This window comes from Pelodiscus sinensis, chromosome 5 (genome assembly GCF_052426305.1).
Source record: "Pelodiscus sinensis isolate ZL-2025 chromosome 5, ASM5242630v1, whole genome shotgun sequence".
Taxonomy (NCBI): domain Eukaryota; kingdom Metazoa; phylum Chordata; order Testudines; family Trionychidae; genus Pelodiscus; species Pelodiscus sinensis.
Window position 1 is genome coordinate 116,441,890 of NC_143056.1, and position 25,150 is coordinate 116,467,039.

Sequence of the window (25,150 nt, forward strand, 5' to 3'; positions counted from 1 at the left end):
GCATGAAACCTGCACAGTTTCGGCCCAACCCCTGGGACACAGACCCCCCACTTGGTGACCATTGGGCCATATATGGTAATATGCAAGCGCAGGAAAGCGATGTACGGATTTGGGGATAAATACCCATGGCACAGTTTACTCTAGGAGGTCTTTGCAACACACGTACCACCGTGCATGTGCCTTCTCGTATACTTCAAAGCGCTGCCGGCCTGATCAACCAACCAGCCACCTCCCCCGACTCTCGGGCGTAACCAAGGCCTTCGCAACCAAACCGATATCTGTGAAATGTTCCGTGTGCTGTGTAAGTTGGTATGTATGATTTGATTTTTTTTTGTTGTATTTAGCTTAGTGTTGTAGTTGTTTGTGGGTAGTACATAAGAGTTTGTAGTTATCACTGTTATTTTATTACTGTAGCTGGATATTTTAAGATTAGAGACTATTCCCCTTGCCATTCCCATCCCAATATCTCTGACACGTTTTACTAGAAACCATAGAATAAATTTAATAAATACTGTAAATTCATTATTAACACGGTCTATTAAAATCTTAGAATAAATACTATAAATTCACCACTGTCATAAATAAATATTTTTTATTTGATAAAACTGCCCACCTGGTTCTGTCCTTCCCCCCTTGGGTATTCATTATCGGACCTGTGATTCTTGCGACAATAGCCAAATATTCTACAAATGTTCTCTGCAGGCCAGAAGCAGATTATGGTTTTGTAGGGCCTTGGGCTCAAGCAAGTGGGGGTCTATCCCTATCCGCAGTCTATGGCCCCACCCTCTCTGGCACTCCTGCCATGGAAATGGGGTCAGGACGTGGGGTTTCCCCCACCCCACCTGGCTTGCAGGGTAGGCGGGCAAAGTGAGTCAGGGCACAGGGGCACGCTCACTTTTCCAAATCCTCCACAATTGGCTGGGACCCCTGGGGACAGACTCCATTGGCCCAGAGACTACTCTGTCACAGGCTGATATATTCAAAGCTGCGTAAGAGGGATGAACATTATAGTTAATAGGAACTGGTTGCCAAAATCTGCTAGGGAGCTTTGAAAAAAAAAAAATCAACCGTATTGTATAATCACCCATTTCCTCACTAAAACACAGTCACCTGTGAGGCAGAATGTGGCAGCAATCAACAGTGTCAGGCATGCTATGCAGTGCCAGGGATACATAGTGAAGGTTACACAGCTGTTTCCTCACACTATACGTTAATAGAAGACCTCAGGATCCAGGGTGGTTGGCCTGGCACCATTTACAAGCCCTAAAACTCACTTTAAAATATCCTCCCTTGCAAGAAAAGCAGTTTTTCCTAAAGAAAAAAAAGGGAGGTAAGAGGAGCAGAAGGAAAAGGTTAGAGAGCAGAAACAGGAGGGGACAGAGCTTTTACACAACATCTGTAGCAAGCCATCTCTCAGAGTGCGGGGTGGCCAGCTCATAGAAACCCATTTTTATTTTATTAATTGCTCTTTGTCTCCCCTCCCTTTTACCTGAAACATTGGATTTGAGTGCGACATCAACATGCTAAGTCATTCATTATCACAGTCAGGGGAAATTTAATCCTTCCCCCCTCCCAAAACCAGTCTAAGCCATCTCAGAAATCAAGGAGTGCCTCTGATTGCCTAACCAAGCAGGCATGAAGGGTTGTAAGAAGAGAAAAAAAAAATGCAGCAATTCCATTTATTCAGCACAATCTGGACTTGATTGGTGGTCAAATATTGCTAACATTTCCTCTCAATGAATAGGATTCAGTACCACTGGTACCAATTAATGTAAGTGACCTTTTGAGCTGTTCAGCAGTGAGATTTACAGAAAGTCACCTCTCCTTTCACAAGAGTGCCCCCATCAGCCCCAGCTCTTTCCTCTCCCCCTGCTATTAGTTAGGATGGTGGCAGGGAACCTAAGACCTGGGTGCTGGATGCGGCCGTTGGCTTGCCTGAATGTGGCCCCTGAGGCCCAGGGGCCCCCCCCCAGCATTGGGGAGCCCACACTGTTGCTTCAGCCCCATCTTCCCACAAAATCTACTAGCCAGGGCCCCACTAGGCTCTGGTGTGTGAGGAGAATGTGTGGAAGGTCTTTCTCCTCAGTCAGGGGCCACATCAGTGAGGATTTGGGGTCTTTTTTTTTGCTTCTCACTTGTGTGAGGTCCCCAACTGATTTTTTGGGGGGTCAGTGGCCCCCACCCCAAAAAAAGGTTTCCCAACCCTGAGTTAGGAGGTGCTTCAGTAGGGTGGATAGGATGGGAGGGCAGAAACAGCCTGCCAGCATTATTAGCCAAGATTGCCAGCCACCACACCCTTAAGCACAGGGAAACCAGATACAAAAAAAAATTTGATCAAAGATGAGCTTGAATTATCTCCATTCATATTCAAATGTTCAATTAAAATCACAAGTAGCAGATTCAGCTGCTCTCATTATGTTGGCAAATCCTTGACCTCTTTTAGGGTTTTTTACTGCCGCCCATCTCCTTGGTATCTAAGAGCTTTCCATGCTTGTTGTTTTTTTTTAAAGCAAATTCCTAACGGGGTTTTACTCCTCTTGTCGCCTCTCGGACTGTCACCAACAATACCCAGACAAAAGTAATACTTACATAGCCCACCTTCAACCATCCTGAAAGGGTTAACATGCTTAGCCATGCAGAGTTTTTTCTAATAAAAGTAATGTGTCTATCCTATGAATCACTGCTTGAGTGTTTCTGCCCACAGCTGAGTGAGGTGTCTCAAACAGATCTGAAATGGAACTGACAACCACCTGCTTGTGTTGTTTAATTAAACTTCTTAATAAAGCAGTTGACTTTCCAATGCTCCCCCTCCCCATGCTGTTTCTTCAAGCACAGTAAATCTCCTTGTCTTCTTGAACCCCCCTGATGGTGATGTGACCAGAATATTAATGTCCAATTCCTCTCTCACTGCAGGATTGCCAAGGTTTTCATGCAGAGGCAGTCGATCCTTGGAGGAGAACAGAGCATGTGTGCAATGTTATACTAGTTTCCAAGGAGTGTTTTGCCAAAAGAAAGGTCCAGATGCAAAAGATGGAGCCAGACCCACTCTGCCTTCTCTCTTTAGGGAAGGCTAGGTTTTGGATGAGACATCTTCCCCCCAACATCTCTCAATCAGAAATCCAGGCATACTGCAGGGCTACTGAAAGGGAGGAATTGACATGGGGACTCAGTAATGTTATGTTTCGAAGAGAACTAGAGTTTGGTCGGAGGGTATCCATGCAAGGCAGCTGCGGGGTGTGGCAGCATGGGTGGGCAGGGGGAAGAGAGCAGAAAGGGAGATGTTGCTGCTATGAGGAGGAGAAGGGAGGGAGTTTCCTAAGGTTCTGTCCTTCATTTCAGGCACCTCAGAACAAACACACTCATCCTGAGGCCCCAAGGGTCAGACATTGAATACTGAAATTTCAGGCTCCAAAGTCCACATAGGCTTGCCAGAGAGTAAGTTTGTCATCCTCACCTCAGGTCTGGAGACGCCAGTACACAATACCTGGCCTGGACATGGTCTTTGCATCTAGCGCAAGCATGAAATTAAAAGGCAGCAGCAAGCTGCACCTGGCAGGATGAAAATCCACAGCAAGTACCTCCAAGGAACAGTAATTTGCAATAGAGCCCTTCTTACAGTGTAGCCTGGTCCCTAAACCAGGCCACTTGCTGGGGTTTGTTTCTGTAAGTTCAGAGATTCCCTTCATGCTGTGCAGCCAGAGTTGCTCTCCTTTTTCCCCAGGAGTCTGTGCAAGGGTCCACTTTTGTTATGTGTATTGCAGTAGCACCTATAGAATCCAACTGTGATCAGGGCCCGAGTGCTGACTTACTGAACTGAAGAGTATTATCCTCATTTTATGGAAGGGGAAGGGAGGCACAGAAAGGTTCAGCAACACAGCCAAGATCATGCAGCGAGTCTGTGGTAGAACCAGGAACTGAACCCACACATCCCGAGTCTCAGTATGATGCCTCAAGTGCAAGATCATCTTTCCAGCAGCTGAGACAGAACCATAATAGACTCTTGCCCAGCCACAGGATCGCACGGGAACAAGGATTTCAGGAATGTTTTTCTTACCTGATCTTTGTTGACGAATCCCCAGATTCCAGCAGCCACTTCACAAGCAAACAGGATCACCAAGCAAGTGAAGAACTGTGAAGACAGATTAGGAGAGAAACATCAACAGGCGTGAACACAGGGCAGAGAAAAGGGTTTTGAGGAGGGCAGCCCATAGTTCCACTGGATGAAGCATTGAGCAGTATAAACAACAGATTTTCCCTGGTGGGACAACTGATCAGGATAAAAATAGGACTTTGATGGCTTAAGGATTGTGTGACAAAAACATTCCATATTCATGGTACTGGGAGAGACCCTTGAGCAGTTCCACTCTGGGTACAAATTGGGCTGTTATGGCTTGGGAAGAGATCATCAGGGGCTTGTCTGTCAAGAAAGGAAGAGGGCTCTATGGGAAATTATTTTTCCTGGGATTACAGGGCATGTTGTGTGAACCTCTTGTCTTGCCTCAAGCCACTCTAGATTTGCTAGCGTGGGGCTAAAAGCACGTACCAGCCACTGAAGCGCAGCAGTGCATCAGGCTGTGATTTATGTAGGGTTCTCTTGGCAGCTGCCGCCTTGCAAAGCTACTGCAGTTTTTTGCATAAATATGAACACGTGGTTCTCACAGCCTCACCAGACTGCCACTTAAAGCGCATACTGAGGCTCTTTTCGGCCAAGCCAAAACCTCCAGCTACAAGATTCCAAAGCCCGGCAGAACCACTAGATCCTCTCATATGACATGCACAATGCAGCCTAAGGAACTTCCCCCAAATAATTCTTAGAACAGATCTTTCTGAAAGACATTCAGCCTCGATTTAAGGAATGCCAGCAGTAGAGAATCCACCCTGACACTCAGTAAATTGTTCCAATGGTTAAATTACCTTCACTGTCAAAAATGTCTGTCTCATTTTCAGTCTCAATTTTTCCTCACTTCAACTTCCAGCCCTTGAATAATGTAGCTTTGTATGTCTGGCAGAAGAGCTCATTATCAAATATTTAGAGACCAGTGTTCCCCGTAAGCTGTGCGCTCGTGCAGCTGCTTAGGAGAGATTCAAATGCCGCCCATCTGATTAGCGGAGTGCCCACAGGGAGGTTGTGTTTCTACTGGTATTGCACATAAAAAATATATTTCACACGTGGATGGAAAAGATTAGAAGGAACACTGTTGGAGACTAATCGAGTCACCCCTTAACCTTCTCTTTGTTAAGAAAATAGTAATTATAAGATCCCAGAGCTCTGTCTAAGACAGGTTTTCTAATCCTTTTAGTCAGGACTTTTTCCAACTCAGAAAGATTCTTCAATTGTGGACACCAGAACTAGACAATATTCCAGCAGCGGTTACACCAGTGCCAGCCTACTCCTACTTGAGATGTCTGTTTAATATATCCATAGATCACGTGAACCCTTTTAGCCATAACATCCCCCTGGTAACACCTGTTCCGCCATCATGAGGGACAGACCCTTTGGGTTTCTGGGTGAACCTGGGGGTTCATTTTCTAGTCTGGTTTTGGGAACCTAATGAAAAAAAGAGAAGCTCAACCACACTGATCCACATCATGTGCCCTCTAAGTGTTCCCGCAGCATTCCTGTGGGGACAGCCTTCTGAGCATTTCCCACAGTCTCTCCTGATTCACAGCAGAGTTGGTCTAGGGAATAGAGTAAGGCCAATGGCTCAGTTGCCTTGCAGCCAATTTCATGGAAGCTGAAATGGAAGAGAGATAGATGTGGAGATGAAAGAATACATCATAAAAAGGGAGAACTATATTATTGGCAATTGAGATTTCTTGCTCGGTTTCGCTCACCCACACACATGCCCAATGATCCTTGGCAGTCAGGAAAAAAGTTTTTTTAAACTACTTGGAACAATTATTCCATAGCTAGTTTTTGTGGCCTCTGATTTGGAACTTCAGAGGCTAGACTCCAATGTGTAAAATGAAAGGGATTACAAGAAAGTAGGAGAAGTGGGGTTCTTTACAAGAGAAAGCTGTAGGCACTTGTAGCAATGCTGGCAGTTTCTGGTGTAACTTAATCCAAACATCAGAGGGGTAGCCGTGTTAGTCTGAAATTGCAAAAGCGGCGAGGAGTCCTGTGGCACCTTATAGACTAACCGAAGTGTTGGAGCATAAGCTTTCATGGGCAAAGACCCACTTCATCAGATGCACCTATAAGGTGCCACAGGACTCCTTGCCGCTTAATCCAAACAGCTGATGCAAGGGTGCTGTAATTTCCAGACTGGACACTAGGTTTCACTCTTTCAGTTGGTATCTAGTGAGAAAAAGGTGCTTATTTACACGACCTAGGAAAGCCACACTTTTAATCATTTTGGCAATGTTTCGAGACACCCCCTCTAGACTCCCAACAAGGCACTTGGTACTTCCAGAAAAAAGTTACCTCCCCCAGAGAACCCATGTCAGATTTCACGTGGCACCCAGCGCAAGCAGGGTTGGGATTTAGGGAGGTGGGTCAGCTCCATGCAGGCACATGCTATTGAGGCTCAGTGCCTTGACTGAAGGTGCTCTCCAGTAACATGGAATTCACACCGTCTATTGCTTACCCTTCTCCTCAACTGAAAGCTTTACTACATTTTCCCATAAAGCAAAAGCCACATTCCCAGGGTACAGCTAGAAAGCTTGCACTTCTGTTTCAGGAACTCCCATTAATGTTCTAAAGGTCAGATTACTGCAAAACAAGAAGCAGTTTATTTCTTGCCTTCCAAAATGCTATCTAGCATCCCTAGAAGCAAAGCTCATGATGCATACTATGCGTGCATCTGCTACCAGCACCTCCTCTTAGGGCTATCCTCTTCCCGAGTCTCCTTTCCTTATGTAGTCTCCTATGCTCCTGAAACTTACATGGGTGGAGATGACAGCAGCACAGAACTTTCAAGGTGTTCAAGGGGAGGAAAACCATCCTCCTACCAGCCTCACAGCGAGAGCCATGCCTGTGGCATTAGATCATTTCTGTGGTTCCTAGTCTTCAGCATCTCTGTCTCCAGCCTGGCTTTTGTGGACAATTTAAATGCCATTGACGGCTCTGTATCACTCCTGTGTAATGAATGTTTCCCCCTCGAGCACATGAGGAGTGAGGTCACAGGAGGGAAACACATCCTGGTTTGAAACACTTGCCTGGCAAGCTCCATGTCTCAGTGCACAGCGGAGGCATCAGTTTCTCTCGCATAACCACGGCTTTTCAGGTGTCATTCAAAGGTGCCAAGTGAAGGCCGGCAGCAAGTGCAAACTGGAGGGAGGGAAGCTATCAGCACTGCTAATTTCATCCACAGCAGACAGTTTCACTAGGAAACCGTCTGTCACCTACCCATTAAATCCCCTTCCAGACTCCAAAGGGAGACCAGGTATTCAATTACCATAGCCCCTGGGCTTTACAAGAGCCTACTGACAGGAAGACTGTAACCTGCTGTTCCCAAGCTCCTCAGGACTCCACTCGGACAATGCCTGCCATATCTGCCACTTGGCTCCTCTTACCTTGGTGGTTATCAGTCATCATACCAGCTCTTAGACAGCACTCTTCATCAGTAGATCTCAAAATGCCCCACACAAGAAGCCCAGAATCATAATCACCATTTTATAGATGGGAAGCTGAGGCACAGGGAACAGAAATGACTTGCCTAACAATCACTCATCCAGCTGGCGAGTGCCGTGAAACTCTCTCGTGGAAAGCCAAACAAACTGGAGTCTAGTCTTAGATTAAAGTTAGTTCTAGGCTGGGTTGTAAACAAATAATCTTCCCCATTTCTCTGCAATTATAGCGGGGTGTTAAGACAAAAGTTAACAGAGGGGGCCACCGGAAATGGGCTCATAAGGATAGATTTATTTCCCAGAACACACAGGATGTATCATTGCAATGTGTCTTAATTCCAGGCACTCCACGAACAAACTTGGGCGCTAGAACTTCTCCAGCCATAGTCCTTTGCAGCACTGGGATTCAATGCAGACGTGAACTTTCACCCAAAGCTCAGACCAAAATTTCCAAGAGTCAAAGAAAGTTCAGAAAAGCCAACAGTTCCTTCCTTCACTGCTTATTTTACATATTCATATGGCTCTGTAGTTCTGGATTCTGCAAGCACCAAAATGTCACAAGAATGGAGGTGGAAATATCATGAAATAGTGTATTTTACAGACTCAGGAAACCAGACATAGGATTAACCCAAACTTACATCTCACTCTGAACACTAAGGTTGGCTAAGATTCCCTCTCTTCACTAGCACCAAAATAATCTCCACTTTTCAATGGTTTAGTTTACCGGGTCTCCATTATACACAATCAAGATATACTAGACAGCGTAAGCTGATTAACTGGTGACTGTCTACCACACATATATACACACCACCTACTCCAGATTTAGACACTGAATAGTCCTTACTGGAATTCCATGGCTAATGGACAGGAAGAGAGGTCATGGAGATCAAGATGAATGGGGACAATAGCATTGTGTTCTGGTCTATTAACATTTACACAAAACCTGCCTGCGGTTCTGAATTGTTGGATCACACGAATAATGCTTGCTTACATGTGTGACAGAGTTCCTAGCATGTCTCATGAGGGCCTGGCAAAGTGTCTGCTCTGGGACAATTCACCCTTAAGGAATTGGGTTGTCCCCACAGGTAGAAAATGATTTCCAGGTGGTTTATGGGGGGGGGGGGGGGAGGGGGGGAAGACTGGGTTAGAAAGAAAGGAGGCAGGGGAGGTGTCTGTGGCTGCCTGGAGGCACTGTGCCCAGAGTGGGACAAAAATGCCGTGAGTCCCAACTGGCCTTATTTCCCTGTGACTGCTAGAATGAATCACAGTGCATCCTGCTTCCTACTCCCTCCCAGTCTACTGCTGGCCGCTACCCCATTCCACACATCAGAAGTTAGCAAGGAGCTGATGATGGGCACCAGCAACACAAACTTTTTGGCAGCTAGTCCAGAACTGCACAGTGCAAGCTCCAGAGTTGGCTTGAGAGCAAGGGAGGTTGCTCCCTTTCAGACACAGACAGCAAACTTCACAAAGGAACAGGGGATGGTGGAGAGAGAGACTCGGGTACCCAGGGAGACTACGCTCATCCTCAGGAAACAATGAAGCTATTGATACCCTTCATCAGTATCCGAAAGATTATTTCCCATCATCATCAACTAATAAAGATAGGAGACAACTAATCTTATCCAGTGGCCAATGCAACATTCTTTCCCTAAATGCAAGGGCGTCGTTTCAGGAGAGCAGCAGCTGTGCGTACCAGGACACGGCTAGCTTTTCTTCCCGTTCCCTTGACGGTAAGGGAGTGAGGGGAAAGTATTTGCATTCTGTGAATTACTCCTCTGCCCTCTCCCTTCACCACCCAGGAGTGAGAGGCATGCACAGAAGCGGTGTACTTTCCCTTTGCTCCTTTATCATCTGGGGAATGGGAAGAAAAGCAAGCCGTGTCCTGGTCCTCATAGCTGCAACCCCTCCCCTTTCCCCCGCCTCCCTCCCCCGCTCTCCTGAAACACTGCCCTTGCTTATTTGCTTTCCTCCAGCGCTCCATTCATAACAGTTTTAAATGACTCCCATTATTTCCTGCAAATGTAATTTGGCAAAGCGGCTATTAAAAAGATCTGCCTGTACCATGCAATTATTCAAGGATTGTGTCTCTTACCGTTCCCAGAAGGCACTGGGACTCCTGGATAGCACCGTAGCATCCTAGGAACCCCACAAACATCATCACTGCACCCACAGCGATCAGGATGTAGATCCCTGCAAAAGGAGAGACACACAGAGGTTGGGCAAACATGGTAGTGAAGCGTCTTCCTCAGAAACATTCTAGCCTTTGAATAGACTTAGTGCTCTGAAAAGCTCATTACAAGGTTTGGATAACAAATGGACCAGCAGAGGAATAGCAGGAGATGCTGTGCACCTCAAATGTGCTATAGGAGCAGACACATGTGGAGAAAGTACCATAGCTGACTCTTCACTCTTACAAACACCTTACTTTAAAAAACAAATTCACACTAAAATTCAGACATCATAAAAATACTAGAAGATAAGTGCAAACAATTGCTAGTTAAGGTTGAGTTCCAATGTCTGTTTCAAGCACTCCTAATGCCCACCCTTTATAGCGATGAAGGAGTTACATGCTCTTGCAAAAGAGATTTCTTTTTCACATAAAAATGCCCATAGCTGATCTCTCAGTTTGAGCCAATGTCTGCTTGAAAATGAAGCATGTGTGCACACACGTCAGAATCTAAAAGGGCCTGAAGCTAGTCATTTCAATCTGGTCTTACTTTAAGAAAAATCTAAGAGATCAAAGCAGCCCTTGATCACTGTAAGCAACTCCAGCCAAGCCAGTCTTCATAAAAAAAAATTAAAAGTCAATGCAATCGAGGGCAAATAAACAAAGCAAAAGGTTGCCCCTCTGAGTCAGTAAGACAGTGCAATGCGGACGTAGAAAAGTCAAGTGTTTAAAGTCCAAAGGTGCTAAAAGTGAAGTTTCATTGGGAGGACATATCCAGTGGGGACTCACAGAGGTCCTTCCTGGCCTAGTACTATTAAATAATTTAACTAATGACTTGGATAATGGAGTGAAGAGTAGTAGGTTTATAAAAATCTACTGATTATACCAACTGGGGAGGGCTTTCAAGCACTTTGGAGGACATGATTAGAATTAAAACAACCTTGACAAATACAGAGAATTGGTCTGAAATCAGCAAGATGAAATTCAAGTGCAAAATACTTCATGTATGAAGAAAAACTAGCAAATGGAATGTCAAAGCAACGTTGTATGCATGACATGGGAGACACTTGTCTTGCATTATTCAGCATTGGTGAGGGCTCAGCTGGAGTACTATCTCCAGTTCTGGCGAAGGCATGGCACAGAAATCACCAGCCATGTGCCACCTCACCCAGCTTAGGGAAGGGTCATAACAGCGCCCTACTAACCTAGGCCCTGCCCTTGATCTGTCCCCACCCCAGCCTTCCTCCGTCCCCACCACAGTGACTCTTCCCCCAAGCAAGGCTGCCCAGTGTCCCTTCCTCCCGTCCTCTCCAGCAGGGTAATGGCCTCAGGCCACTGTGATCTCCCAGACCAGGGCCGGACGGAGGCATGGGCGAGCCGGGCAGCTGCCCAGGGCGCCACCCCATGAGGGGCACCTGATGACAGCTGTCAGGGGCGCACGGGATCCCTGACAGCTACCATCAGGAGCCGCGCGCCCGGCTCCTACAGAACCGGCCCCGAGGCGCCAGCCAGCAGTGCCTTTCCCCCTGCAACTGTGGGGCCCTGCAGGGCCTGGCACGCGTGCCAGCTGTGCTGGCCGGGCCAGGCTGGGCAGCGCATGCGCTGTGTGCCCCAGGGGTGTGCCCCAGGCTGCGCGCCAGCGGCCGTGACCAGCCTGCGCATGCGCCGTGTGCCCCGGGGGGCGGGCCTGCACACCCTGGGGGGGAGGGGCTCGCGCATGCGCCCTGGGCACCAAAAGGGCTCGGGCCGGCACTGTCCCAGCCACTCCACTTTCCATGGGTGAGCAGCGGTTGTCCCTCCCCCCGCAGCGATGCAGCCAGAGCTGGGGCCATTGCTCTGCTTGTCCCACCATTGCTGGCGAGGACCCCAGCTGCAGGAATCAGACCCCACCTCCCGCAGCCAGCCTTTGGGGCATGCAACCCCTCATCACCTCCACATGGACTATGGTTCTGGGTGTCACACTTTAAGGAAGATGTAGATGAATTAGGAGAGAGTTTAGAGGAGAATAAGGAAAATGATAAAAAAAAAAGTTTTAAAAAGCCTGACAAGAGGAGAAAAGGTTAAGAAAAGCAGGGCATGTTTAGACTTGGAAAAAAATATTTAAAGGGTACCTAATAAGTCTTCAAACATGGTAAGGGCTGTTATGAAAAAGAGGAGGATCAACTGTTCTCTCTTTCCCCCTAGTATAGGAAGGACAAGTAATCTGCAGCAAGGGAGATTTAGGTTAGAAAATAAGAAAAAGTTTAACAACTACAAGGGTAATTAAATACTGGAATAAGCTACTGAGGGACGTTATCGAATCCCAGTCACTGGAGATTTAAGAACAGCTTAGAGAAACACCTGTCAAGGATGATCTAAGTTTACTTGGTCCTGCCTCATCACAAGGGGTATGGACTAGATCAGTGGTTCTCAAACTCATTTAATTGAGCCCCATTCCCCACCCCTTCTTTGTGTCTGTCACTCCACTCACCCATCCCTTTGGGTGCCCAGTCAGCAGCCACCCAGAAGTAAGGCAATACCATACCATCCTTAATTCTCATTGCTGCTAGCAGCACTGTCATCAGAGTTGGGTGTCTGATCAGCAGCCACTGCTCTTTGGCCACCCAGCTCTGATTGTGTGCAGTAAGTCACCCTGGCCTCAAGATTCTCTCACACATACACCCCAAAATAAATTCCACACATCCTAATTTGAGAACCTCTGGACTAGGGATATAAAAGAGTGGAGACATTTAAACAGGTAACCTATCAGTTACCCAAATAATTACACGAGGCTCCTGGTCTGGCTCCTGGGGAGCTGGCTGTCTCCCTATGCTGCCTCTGTATGAGAGGCAGCAGTGCAGGACAGCAGCCAGCTCCCTGGGAGCAGGGCAGCAGGTGGGAGCTGGTACTCGCCAGGAACTGCTTTAAAAGCCGGCTCCTAGCATGCACCAATTCCCGGGGAGCTGACTGCCACCCTGTACTGCTGACTCTTTATGAGAGTCTGCAGCATTGGTGGATATAGGGCAGGGCGAATGGGGCGGCTGCCCCGGGCCCCACGCTTCAAAAAGCCCTGTGCATGCGCCGTGGCGCCACCGCACATGCGGTCACTGTGCATGCGCCGTGGCAAAGGGGAGCCTCACGAAATTATGCTGCCCGGGGCCCCGCAAAACGGTCATCTGCCCCTGGTCTGCAGCATAGAGTGGCAGCAGGCTCCTCAGGCATGGGGCCAGCAGCCAGTTCCACACTGGCTGCTGGCCCCTGCTCCTGGGGAGCCAGCATGTAACCGCTAACATTTTCAGCAATTACATGGTTACAATAATGACCATTTTTTAACATCCTTACTCTGGACTAGATGATTTCTTCTCCCCCAGAATTGTACATTTCTACCGTTCTATTCTATGGCAGAGAATACCGAGGGAGCAGCCAGAACGTTTCAACTCTAACTTTTGGCATGTTTAACGTTTCATTGGTAATGCTACATTTATGCAACATGTTGCTATGTACAGTCACCAGCAACTGGAGGAAACCAGCTGCAAAGGAAATAAAAGGCTACCAAGGCCACACTGAGACAGCCTGGCACAGAAGGAAATTCAGCTACATGAAACCCAAAGGGATTTACTGTCAGTAACCAACTTCCTCTTGGTAATGGCCTAGTAACAGTTATTGAAAGGCAACATGATTAATTGTGGGAGGAATTTCTGCACTCTCCCTGATCACAACCTGCAAGTGTCAAGTTTACCAGCAGAATCTACAGTGCTCAGGGAACCCTTCCCTACAGTATCAGGTATGTAGTTCTCCAAGGATAGCACCTTTAAGTTCTTTTATAGAAGGACTAAATTCATACAGCACTTAGCACAATGGCATCTTGGTTCACAACCTAACCAAGTGAGTTATAAGATCAAGAACACATATTCCTGCGCATCCAGAAATATAATCTATGCTATCATGTGCCGAAAGTGTCCGTCTGCTATGTACATTGGACAAACATCTCAGACACTTCGCCAAAGGATTAATGCCCACAAAACAGATATCAGACAAGATCACAAAGAGAAAACAGTTTCTTGCCACTTTAACCAGAAAGGACACTCTCTAAATGACTTAGCCACCTGCATTCTGCTACAAAGACCTTTTACATCTGCACTTGAAAGGGAATCCTCTGAACTGTCATTCATGTTAAAATTCGACACTTGCCAACAAGGACTTAACAAGACTTTGAACTTTCTCACCCATTACCAAGACAGTTTCCCCAATTATCACCTGTAATACCATTAACTCACAAACATCCCACTCTCCCTACCTTTAATATCAGCAATTCACAGACACTTACCTTCCTTCCTCCCCCTTCCCACCCCCCCGCATTCCCCTTCTGTTCTGCAATGTGATTTGTCCTTTTCATATTTGTTCATTTTTTTTAATTGTTTCCTTTGGTATATATGGTTGTGACTACTTTCTTCCACTATTTGATCTGAGGAAGTGGGTCTGGCCCACGAAAGCTCATCATCTAATAAACCATCTTGTTAGTCTTTAAAGTGCTACATTGTCCTGCATTTTGCAGGGCTCCTAGATGCTACTGAAATAAACACTTTCAGTAACCCCCCCCCCCATCCTCTTTTCTGCACCTCTGCATCCGATTCACACTCAGGCTGGTTGGAGTAGTCACATGGATCATCTTGCACACTACTCAAATTCCCAACAACCAGGAAGACTTAGATCAATGGCCCGCGGTACTGTAGACTAAACCTAAGTTTCAGCTATCATTGGCTGAAGTCGACATACTTCGATCTATTTACCGTGGGCTCTTCACTGCAGTAAGTCGACAGATGATGCTCTCCCATCGACTCCACCTATGCTCCTCATTTTGGTGTAGTACCCTAGTACCTTGGCAGCTGATTTATCATGGTTATACCAGCCATGATAAATTGACCCCTCCCTCTCACATGGACTGATTGCTGTCTGTCAATCCAGCCAGTTGCGAGGACATGCCCATAATGTGTTGTCCCTGCTCCTGCCAACCCTGATGAGAGTTGGCTTTACATGGTGTGGCAAGGTCCTTGCTCAGGCCCCTCACCCTGGGACACCTTCTTTGTCCACAAATCACCAGGAGACCCTTTCTTGTGCAATGGCTCGTGCCTTTTATTGTCTATTTCCCCATCACCTTCTATTTACAGAGCTTTGGTTTTCCAGCAGCTAACTCAGCTAGCTAGCTAGCTCTCTCTCTCTCTCTCTCTCTCTCTCTCCCCTCTCCCCCCTTCTGCCTGGGGAGTGTACACAGCCACTCTCTAGCTTCTCCCCTTCCACTTCCCCACTGGCTGCCTTATCTAGCCCTCTGGCTAATGAGGCCCACAGCTGCCTCTCATTAGCCCCTCAGACCTGGGCTTGCTCAACTGGCTGTAATTGGCCTTTTCAGCCAGACTGTAGTGGCAGAGCTCTGGCTTAGCCAGCAGTTTGTCACAATTGTAACACAAGTGCACAAACAAATATCTAGGTGATCACTGAGACTTATCAACAAGGACAGGAGTCAGGAAGGGGCAGGAGCAACTCTTGGTAGCAAGGAAGCTTGTGGCAGCTGTAAACCACGGGAGATCTGGAGCCATGGGACATATCAAGAGTTAAAATGTTGTGAACCCAAGAGTTCACTTTAATTTAGACGTGAGTTCAGCTGCCACAGGTCAACTTGTGACCAATTGTTGCAAAGAGAGTAACAGGGAGAGGGGGATCACTAGTTCTAGGAAAGTGCCAAAACAAAGTGGTAGGACCCCAGTGAGGTGGGAAGTAGGGATGGGAAGTAGCGATTAATTTGCTAGTTGAGTAGTCAATGGAATTTCCATCGACAAGTTGTTAGGGAAAGGTTCACTTCCGGGTCTCAGGACAACCCTCCCCCCTGTGGCCACTCTGTATTCTGAAAAGGACAGAGCAGCTGCAGGTGGCCTATGGATGTCTCAGCGCAAGCTCCTTCCTCCCCCTCACCGCCACTCTGAATTCTTAAAGGGACAGAGAAGAGGAAGCCGGTCCCATGGGTCTCTCTTACTTGAGTGCAGAGCAGCAACAGGGAAATGAGGGGGGAGGAGGCTTGTGCTGAGAGAGATCCACCGGGAGGGGTTGCTACTGCTCTGTCCCTTTAAAGAGAGAGAGAGCACGCGCATGAGCTTGTGCTGAGACACCTGCAGAACTGGTTGCAGCTTTTCTGTCCCTTTCACAATGCAGAGTGGCAGCACGGGGGAGGGTTGTCCTGAGACCTGGGTGGGGGGGAAAAATCAGAGATTGAGCCAGCGTCTTTGCGCACCAGCTCCTCTCTGTCCCTTTAAGAGTGCAGCGTGGTAAGGAGGGGGAGGGGTGATCGTGCTACATGATAAGCTTCTGCTTATTGGGTAGTTGACTACTTGTTCACACCCTAGTGGGAAGCAGTGTTTTGGTGTGTGCCTGGGGAGGAGGGTGCAGAAAGGCAAGAGGCGATGAGACGGCATTAATATGATCGTGTAAGATGAGGATTGGCAGGAGGTCAGCATACACCACCACACAGACACTGACTGTTGACAAAGTCATTACACAATTTCTGAGAGCCTGTTTTGAAGCGTGAGGGAAAAGTTATGCTTGGAGGCCTTTCCTTAGGGAAGATCTGCTCAATAGATGTTCACATCTAATAGATGTTCTCATCCTCCGCGGCGAGAAAAGCCGCTCCGCGTCTCCCTGGTCTGCTTGGGGGGGGGGGGGGGGGCGCTAGCTCCGCATCTCCCTGGTCTGCTGTGGGGAAGCGCCCCCCGTGCCGCTGGAGGCGGCGACAGTGGGGGAGGCACCCTGCACTAGCTGCGCCCCCCCCCCCCGTTTGTAACTAGGGATCCGACGTAAGTCGGATTGATGTAACCTGGGGACTGCCTGTATTCACAAGCTTGTGCTATATTCAAGCTTGTGAATACAGGCTTGAATAGTTCGGGCTGAGGGGACAACCCCACTCCTTTTAAAATTCAACATGCTACTTTTCCTCCTGAAATGGGATTTAAAAATTTGGCCAATTAATTAAAAAAAAAAAAAAAGTGAAACCTACCCAAACATGGCCAAATCAAAACATGGGAGGAAAAACCCTTAAAAAAAATTGACTGAAATGTTTGACAACTCAAAGCCAATTTGTTTGATAAAAACATTTTTGGGAAGCAGTTGTTTGGATTTGAAACAAACAGGATTCCTTTCCCCACCCACCATGTTTCAGAATTAGTTTTGTTTCCAAACAAAAAATATCCATTAAACTTGCTCAGCTCTGTTCAAGACAGAATGCAGATGCAGGGAGTGTTCTCCCATTTTCAGTGGGAACATGTGGGAGAAATATTTGTTTGCACACATGGAGATTTGAGGACTGGCCAGGCCAGGCCAGACTCCTGGGCTTCTACTAGAGATGTAAGCGAGTAGTTGACTACTCGATAAGCCCAGCTTATCAGGTAACCAAGTCGACTACTCACTTCCCCGCCCCTTGCTGCAAGAGGGAGAGGAGGGACAGGAGCTAGTGCTGGGGGGAGCTGGCTTAAAAGCCAGTTTTCCCAGCACTGTCTCTGCGGTGCCGCCTGCTCCCCTGCTGCTGCCTCTATGTAGGGGCAGGGTGAGGGGCAGGGGAGGTTTGGTAGGGTCGGGGGTAGGTGGGCTCAGGTGGGCAGAGCAGCCCCAGTCCGTGGTGGCCAGGGCTGGCTGTAGACAGGGACTGGTGGACCTGGTGCAAGTCGAGATTGAGCAAGCCCGGCACAGTCCTGGCTTGTGTCGGTCTGGGACTGCTGCAGCTCTGCATTTTAAATGTAGTAGGAGCTGCCCAGCTCTTACTACGTTACAAATGCAGAGCCATAGCAGTCCCAGCTCCGCAGTACCTACCCCTGTTGCACCTCTGCAGTTTAAATGTAGTAGGAGCCAGGCTGCCTGCGCACCTGGCTCCTGCCACATTTAAACTGCAAAGCCTTATTGATGAATCATGTAAGTGATACAAATTGAATCGACTACACGATTAGTCAATTACCCATCTCTTAACACCCTTAGCCTCTACTAGGAAAAGTTTATTGTACGGCTGCTTCTCTCATGCTCAGAAGTAGGAGCAGACAGACAACAGGGACAGAGCCCTTGCTTTCTCTGCCTCTCTCTCTAATGAGCTGTCTGTAGGGAAGGAAGTTGCAGCCAATGTAGGAGGTTCCCTATAGCATGCTGATTATTTCCTTGAATGAAAAGGAGAATCTCAACATGCCGCCAGAGTCTGCTTGTAATGTACTCCAGGACCAGCCCATGTAAAAAGAAATACCCAAACTGGATTCTAGCCCTCTGGAAAGGAAACTGGATGCAGATCCATTCCCAAACACTCTCAGTTCATGGCAGAAGAAAAGAAGGACTGATACTACAGACCCCAGGTCTTACTTGGCATTTCCTGACTGAAGTGCCGAGAATGGAAGTTGTTCCTCAGTCAGGGGAAGGGAGGGCAGATAGCCTAGCCGGGAAACGATTGGGATGGCTGGGCCCGGGCTGCACTCGGAAAGTGACAAAAAGACTGAAAGGCTTTTGGGACTCAAGCCAGTTTCTTTCTAAGACACAAACAAATGGCCTTTATGAGCGCCAGAGCAATGGAAGCTACTGGAAGCCAGCAGAGTGGGAGACTCCTCTAGAGTTTATTTAAACCAAACAAAAATACTTTATCAGACAATACGTTCTTGTTCACTGGAGACTCCACAGTGACCAAATTAGCAGCTTTCCCGAGGGAAAGGCAGTGCCAAAAGGTTCAAGACTCGAGTCACTTGGGGAGAGGTGTCCTTGCATATTTTCCCCAAGCTTAGAGGCTCTGAAGCCCCTCTGAAACAGGCCTGGGGAGAAAGGGTGGCCCCCCCTCTCCAGACCAGGGACTTGGCAGTCAAAAGAATTCCTCTGCCTTGAACTCTGCAGCCTGACCTGGAAAGAGCAGCCTTTCCCAAGGAAGTGGATATATCTCATTAACACTATACTTACACTGACGGAGAACAGCAATGAAGTGGACACACTTAATCCTGGCCTCTTAGAGCGAGACACACACATGCAGTTTAGCAGCACACTTCAAATCCGGCAGAACACCTCTGTTCTAGTGTGACAACTCCCATTACTTTCAGGTTTCCTGCCCATATTTATTCTAGTCTCCCTGTGACGCAGTGTGCATACCTTGCACTGAAACAGGGGTGGTTAAAACCCTGTGGGGAGAGGAAGTCCCGCCCCTTCACCCAGACTGGGCGTGCTCCAAGTGCCGGAGCAGTATAAAAGGCAGCAGAACAGTTCAGTCTGAGCTGGTCACTGAAGGAGAAAGATCTTCGGCCAGAGCTCCTGGGCTACACCAGCTAACGACCCAGAGGGAGCTAGAACCCCAGGAGACTGCTGTGTCACAGCCCCTGAGCAACCCCAAGGAGAAGCAGCTGCAGAGGAAAAGGAAGACCCAGTCATTTCATGGGTTACTGTCCCCACCAGTGCCAGTAGGAAGTGACTCAGGGAGGGTGCAGGAGCAGTCTCTCCCACCCAGGTAAACTTGGTATGTTTTGGCCAGATTCCCCGCTGAGGGAGTGGCAGACTGTTCTGCCATTCACAGCTCCCTGGGTTGGGACCCAATGGAGTAGGGTGGGCCCAGGTCCCCCTACTGGGGCAATTAGCCCCAATCCCCCCAACTTATTGACTTGAGCTATGAAGCTGTACCGCCCAGCATTGAAGGGCCATATCCTAGTAACTTGAGTTACCAAGCTATGCATTAAAAGGGCCATACCTTATTGACTTGAGCTACCCAGCCATGCTACTCTGAGTCAGAGGGCTGCTTCTCACTGACTCTAATCACTAGAGTATACTACCCTGGACAAAGGGGCGGTGTTCATAGACTAAGAGAGATTGCTGGTGGACTAGGTGGCATCCACACCCTCATGTGCCCTCTCCCAAGAGATGATGGGGCGTGCATGCACCACGACACATTCCATTTCTCTGAAGAAGTGGATTGATACCATCTACATTTTTGTTAGTCTCTAAGGTGCTACAGGACTTTCATTTGTTAAGTTCATTCGAAACACCACATCCAGATACTGCATGTTTAGTCTTGCCAGCATCAGGTTGTGACCTTCATAACAGGGTTTGCATCCTATTGGAAACTGCCTCAGGCCCCATGCACCTTTATAGGACTATACAGAACTACAATACCAATAGTTACTGTTCAGCGTATGCTACATTTAGATAATGGTTTTGTCTGCCTTTGACATTGAATTTCTCAGCGTGGGTTTCAACTTTTACACCATTTAAAATACAGTACTAGGGTTTTTTCTGATTAGAGATATTTAGAACAAATAGAAACCCAGAGCATTTTTCAAATGAAGCATATAATCCTGTGAGAAGCTAGAGCTGCATTAATAACAGCCAGACAGCCAAGAACTCATTGTTTGCAATTTCAATTCATTCTCTGCCCTCTGCTTCTAAGCATTATACCAGCCATTGCTAACAGGAGTGTTGGATCCTAGGGAACAGTGCACAGACAATATAGCAATTAGGACAGTGGAAAGAAAGAACGTAGACTGATTAGGCTACCAGACCCATAGTATGATTCCATAAAGTAAAATTCATCTATTATGGTAGCACTAAGAGGCCTCACCTGAGATCAGGACTCCATTGTGCTAAGCATTGGATAAACACATAGCAAGAAACATCTCAACCCCAAAGAGTGTATAGTTCTAGTTTATCAACAAAGTCAACGGAGAGAGGAAAAACAGGCTCAGAAATGCAGCTTCCCATGGGGTCACAGCTCAAAGTTCTGTAACAAACACTGACATCAGCTGAAAAAAGTTGCCTGGTTCTGCATTTAACTTATGAAGTTGGCAGACTTGGACCAAACGTCAAGAGAGTCACTGAGGCTTGAGAACTCTAAACAAACCCGGAAAAAGTTTTGAGTAAAAGCTAGGGAGTTTCCAACTTCAGCAGCAGAACAGGTAAAACTTTGCCATGTTAACAGAATTTCCTCTTTGAAAGAGGGTTGGGAAGGGGCATTACAGAAGAGAGTGAGAACGTCAAGACAATGTTATCCATATAATGGTTTACACAGCTGAGGGAATCAAAGCCACATAGCTCTAGTTTCTCTTTTCAGCTGCAGAAATGATCCTGAGAAATTCAGAATGCAGTCCATGAGCAGGACGAATACAGAACCATAAAGTAGGCCTGATGTGGATCTCCTGGACTGAGCTCCTGTAAGATTCTTGGGGCAGATGTGGCAAGACAAACCCTGGTATCTGAGGAATGTCTGAGAGTAAGTCGTTCTAGATACGTTCTCACTTTCTTCCCCTGTAATGGTGGGTGCTGGATAAGCTCAGAAATGCTGTGCCTCTTGCTTGCCAGTGCAGTCGCCCTGGATTCAGTTCTGTGATGCACTCATGTCAGAGGGAAGAGATCTGCACTTCCCCAGGAGGGGCATGATGGCAAGCACACTCAGGTTTGAACATTGGTTTCCTCCTAAGCACCCATGAGGGGACAAAGCAAAACCCACTTTGTAGCCCCCTCACATCTTCCCTCTGCTCCAGCCTCACTCCCCTCAGCTCCATGACCGCCCCCCAGCCTGATGCCCTGCATTGCCCCATGCCCCCCATGCCCCATGCCCCTCCCATCCTGCCCCTGCATCCTCTGTCACTCCCCATCCTACCCGCACATCCCTGTGCCCCCAGTACACTCACCGGCAGGGCAGCAGTGCTGGGACTCGCAGCCCCTCAGGAGCAGTGCAGGGACGAGGAGAGGCAGGGGCAGGGAGAGGGCAGAGTCTCTTCCCTGCCCCGACCAGCCCTTTGCCTGCAGGCTGTGGCTCTGGGGTTGGGGCAGGCAGACCCCAGGGCTGGCTCCAGCCCAGCCAGGCACAGCAGGGTGCTGGGGAAGGGGCTCCTATACATAGCAGTGCGGTGCAGCCCAGGCCTCGGCATGCCACATGTGCCAGCCGCCCAGCCCCAGCTTTGCAGAGCAGGCTCAGCCCTACCCTGTCCCGAAGCAGGAAGCTGCCCCAGGGATGCACGCATGCGCCTATACTGCCCTGTCTCCCCACCCCACTCTGAGGAGGAAGCCGGAGCTTCAGCATGCAGCTGCGCAGCTGGGGCTGGAGCCACAGCACAGGCTCCCTGCTGAGTGGGAGGGGCAGGGACGGGGCTGAGCACTCGCCCCACATGCCAGTTTAAAAAAAAAAAAAAAAAAAAAAAAAAAAAAGGCCTGCGTGCTGCTTGTGGCATGCATATCAGGAGTTGCCGACCCCTGTACAGCTACATCCTTATCGCAAAGCACACAGCATATCTACAACAAAGCTGCAAGTGTAATTTCTAGCCCCGGAAGTCATATCTATGTGAGCTCAGATCAAGACTCTAATGCACGAAACCCAAAAAGGTGCCGCTATCGCAATGTGAGTAGGTAGGTGCTTACAAAAAAGTATCTGCAGCAGAGTTGCCTGTAAGCTGAGCGCTTGGGCGGCTCCCCACCCCAGCAACAGCCAACTGCCACCCAGCTGATTCGCAGGGCACCCGCAGCCAGCAGCATAACGTTTCTACTGCTGGTGCACGTCAATTAAAAATTAAAGGGGACATCGATCGGAGTCTTAGACCTACAATACTCTGGGCCCTATCCTGTTCCCCTGCTCACACCAGTGCAGCTACACTTCTATTTTTAGTACACAAGCTTGAGTGGAGCTAGCACAGAAACAGCTATTTAAGCAGGAAATTATAACCTCCAGCTCCAGTGTACATGCACCTTAAAAGATTGTCCTGCCAGGCCAGATATGAGGCCTGATTGTGATTTTTTGAAGACACGGTGCCAGTGCTTGGTCTATGCTTAAAACAGACCATTCTGATCTGCAAGGCTGTCAATCCAACACTAACCTTATTTTAATTAAAAAGCAGTATCACATTTTAAATTGGAATTGAAGCAGAGAGGAACTGAGGCCAGCACTTTCCTGGTGGAGCGGCTCATGCGTCCAGGGAGCCTAGAAAATCCTCCTTCCCCCCACCCAATAGCTCAGTCTTGCTCCCCCAAACAAGAGCTACAATGTGTCCCATAAGCTGCAGCTCCAGTCATGTGGTTGTCTCAGTCAATGTCCTCTGCTCCTCTCGCCCTCCCCCCCCCCCGTCCCTTTTTGAGTCTCTCTCAGCAGCTTTAACTTGTTTAGCTAATGGAATACAGTCTCTTCCACCCAGGTTGCTATGGCAATGTTTCCAAAAAAGCCCAGCACCAAGAAAGCCTGGGACACATTCCAAGTCCTGTCTACCCGCTGTGAGAGCCAGCGCTCACCCCTCTCCTTGGGTTGCCCTTTTAAAAGGGGGCGAGTGCAAGGAGGCACTAGCACGGGAATTCCTGGCCAAGCCACACCCGGTCCACACTTCCTTACTCTCAAAAGGAAAGAAGTTCTCGCCTGTCCTCACTCCTTCCTCTGGATGTCAGCTCCAGGGACCATTTGTCCAAGCCTTTGAGACATCTGCAGTGCTCCACGGCAGTGGATGGTTCCTGCCTTGCTGGAGGCATACCCTTACCAAGTGCCACAGCATTTTCTGGAACAGAGTGACCTGGTTTGGGAAAACTAGGGGCGGGGGCGGAGAGTGTCATCTCCATTTTACAAGTGCGGTGGAGGATGTGCACAGTGAAGCAGTAGGGTTGCCAGGTGTCCGGTTTTGAACCAGACAGTCCAGTATTTGAGCTTTCTGTTCAGGAAACAAATTGAGAAAATATCAATGTCCGGTATTTTCTAAATAAGATGTAATGTAGAATGTGATGCAATGTCAAGTGTGTCTGGTATTTTGTTGAAACCATCTGGCAATCCTAGGAAGCAGCCCTGTAGTGGAGGCCCTCCCTCCTGTACAGAGAGAGGAAAGAGAGACCTATGGACTGGTCCCAGGCTAGGAGGAATGCTGTTTGGAAAAGCAAGAGCTCCCTCCAGGCAGCAACAGAAGTAGCACTGCCTTTAAAGCTAGGGGAGAGGCACTAGGCAGGAGTAGGAACTCTCCTCATATACAAGGGAGGGGTAGCAGGACCAGTTTAGACAGAGAAAAAGATCGGGAGGGAGAGCTTGAGCTGTTGAGTTTCCCAGTGGAATTAGCCAAGCCAGCCACTCTCCCCAGCTCTGGATTATTTCTGATTCATGTTTTTCCATAGCAGGAGTGGCAACACAGCTCTCTCCCCGTTTCCCACCCCTGGCAGTGATGGAATTGGGACAGAAGAGCCCATGCCTGGCCCCTCCTCCTCCCTCGCTTTTCCCTTTCCTGAGAGCAGAGCCGCTGCTCTGTGGTCACTAATGACTTCCAGATGACTTCCAGCAGCAGCACAAGTGAATGAGCAAAGCCCAGAAACACTCCCAGGGATCCTGCATCATAAGATACGCAGGGAGAGATCAAAGCAGAGCATTCAGTGTGTTTGTAGGAAGGGAGCAGGATCCAAGTTAATGCAGGGTTGCTCTTAAATAAAAATGGGTAAAGGAGCTGTCCAGAATGCCACATTTTTGGGGAGCATCTGTGCCTCCAATCTGAGGGCTTGAATTACTGTGGCTGTGAAGGGAAGTTCAGAAAAGCAGCTATTAGCTTGTTAGCTTGATTGTACCTCTCCTATCTCCCTTCCCGCAACAGGATGGAGAAAGGGCACTTTCAGCACGATTCCATGCTCCTTCCTCCCTTGGTAGTTGGAGCACTGAAAGGCAGATCCATCTTGAGACGGCTTGTCTAGGTATGCCACCCCAGAGAACAAAGCCCCATCTTCCTTCCCATCTATCCCCTTTTCCTGAAGGGGCCAGCAGCTGCACGAATACAAAATAAAACATCAGAATGAGCACAGTGGGTCAGACCAACTGTCTCCCTAAGGCTAATGTCCAGTCTGCTGACAATGGCTAATGTCAGATGATTTTGTCGTCAGAAATCGAGACACCCAGAACACGGGGTTGTGTCACTGACCATCTTGATCAGATGCCATTGATGGACCTAGTGTCTAGGAACTCCTCACACTCATCTGAAGAAATGGGTTTTGCCCACAAAAAGCTCACAATACTATCTATATTTTTGTTAGTCTCTAAGGGCGCGTCTACACAGCAGGGCTAAACTCGAAATAAGCTACACTAATTGCGTAGCTTAAGTCAAAATAGCTTATTTCGACTTTTGGCGCTGTCTACACAGCAGTTATGTCAAAATAGAGCACTCTTCCCCCCCACTTCCCTTCCTCCTCATACTCGAACTCCTGTAGAGCTCATTGTAAGAGTCTGTTATTTTGAATTTATTTTGAAATGACAGGCTTGCAGTGTAGATGCGCACTATGTTATTTCAGAATAACTGGAATTATTCTGAAATAATGCTGCTGTGTAGACATAGCCTAAAGTGCCACAGGACTTGGTTTTTTACTCCAGTTACACTTTTGGGTTTCAGAACATCCCCAAGCAAGGAGTTCTTCCATGCATTGTTGCCTATTCATTTCATCAAGTGA

The 25,150-nt window shown here is 48.1% G+C and overlaps 1 protein-coding gene across 2 annotated transcripts in view; it reads right to left on the reverse strand.

Annotated features, from left to right (window-relative positions):
• Nucleotides 1-25,150, reverse strand: part of CD81 (CD81 molecule) — a 78,763-nt gene that overhangs the window by 10,608 nt on the left and 43,005 nt on the right. The window contains exons 1-3 of one of the 2 annotated variants that reach the window (XM_075928146.2): nt 21,394-21,679; nt 9,665-9,762; nt 4,055-4,129 (exon numbers count right to left, since the gene is read on the reverse strand). In XM_075928146.2, coding sequence (XP_075784261.1) covers nt 4,055-4,129; nt 9,665-9,730 — 141 coding nt within the window. In that variant the 5' untranslated portion in view covers nt 9,731-9,762; nt 21,394-21,679. Of the gene's footprint in view, nt 1-4,054; nt 4,130-9,664; nt 9,763-21,393; nt 21,680-25,150 lie in introns of those variants that run through there. The other variant, XM_006134911.4, reaches the window with a different exon arrangement.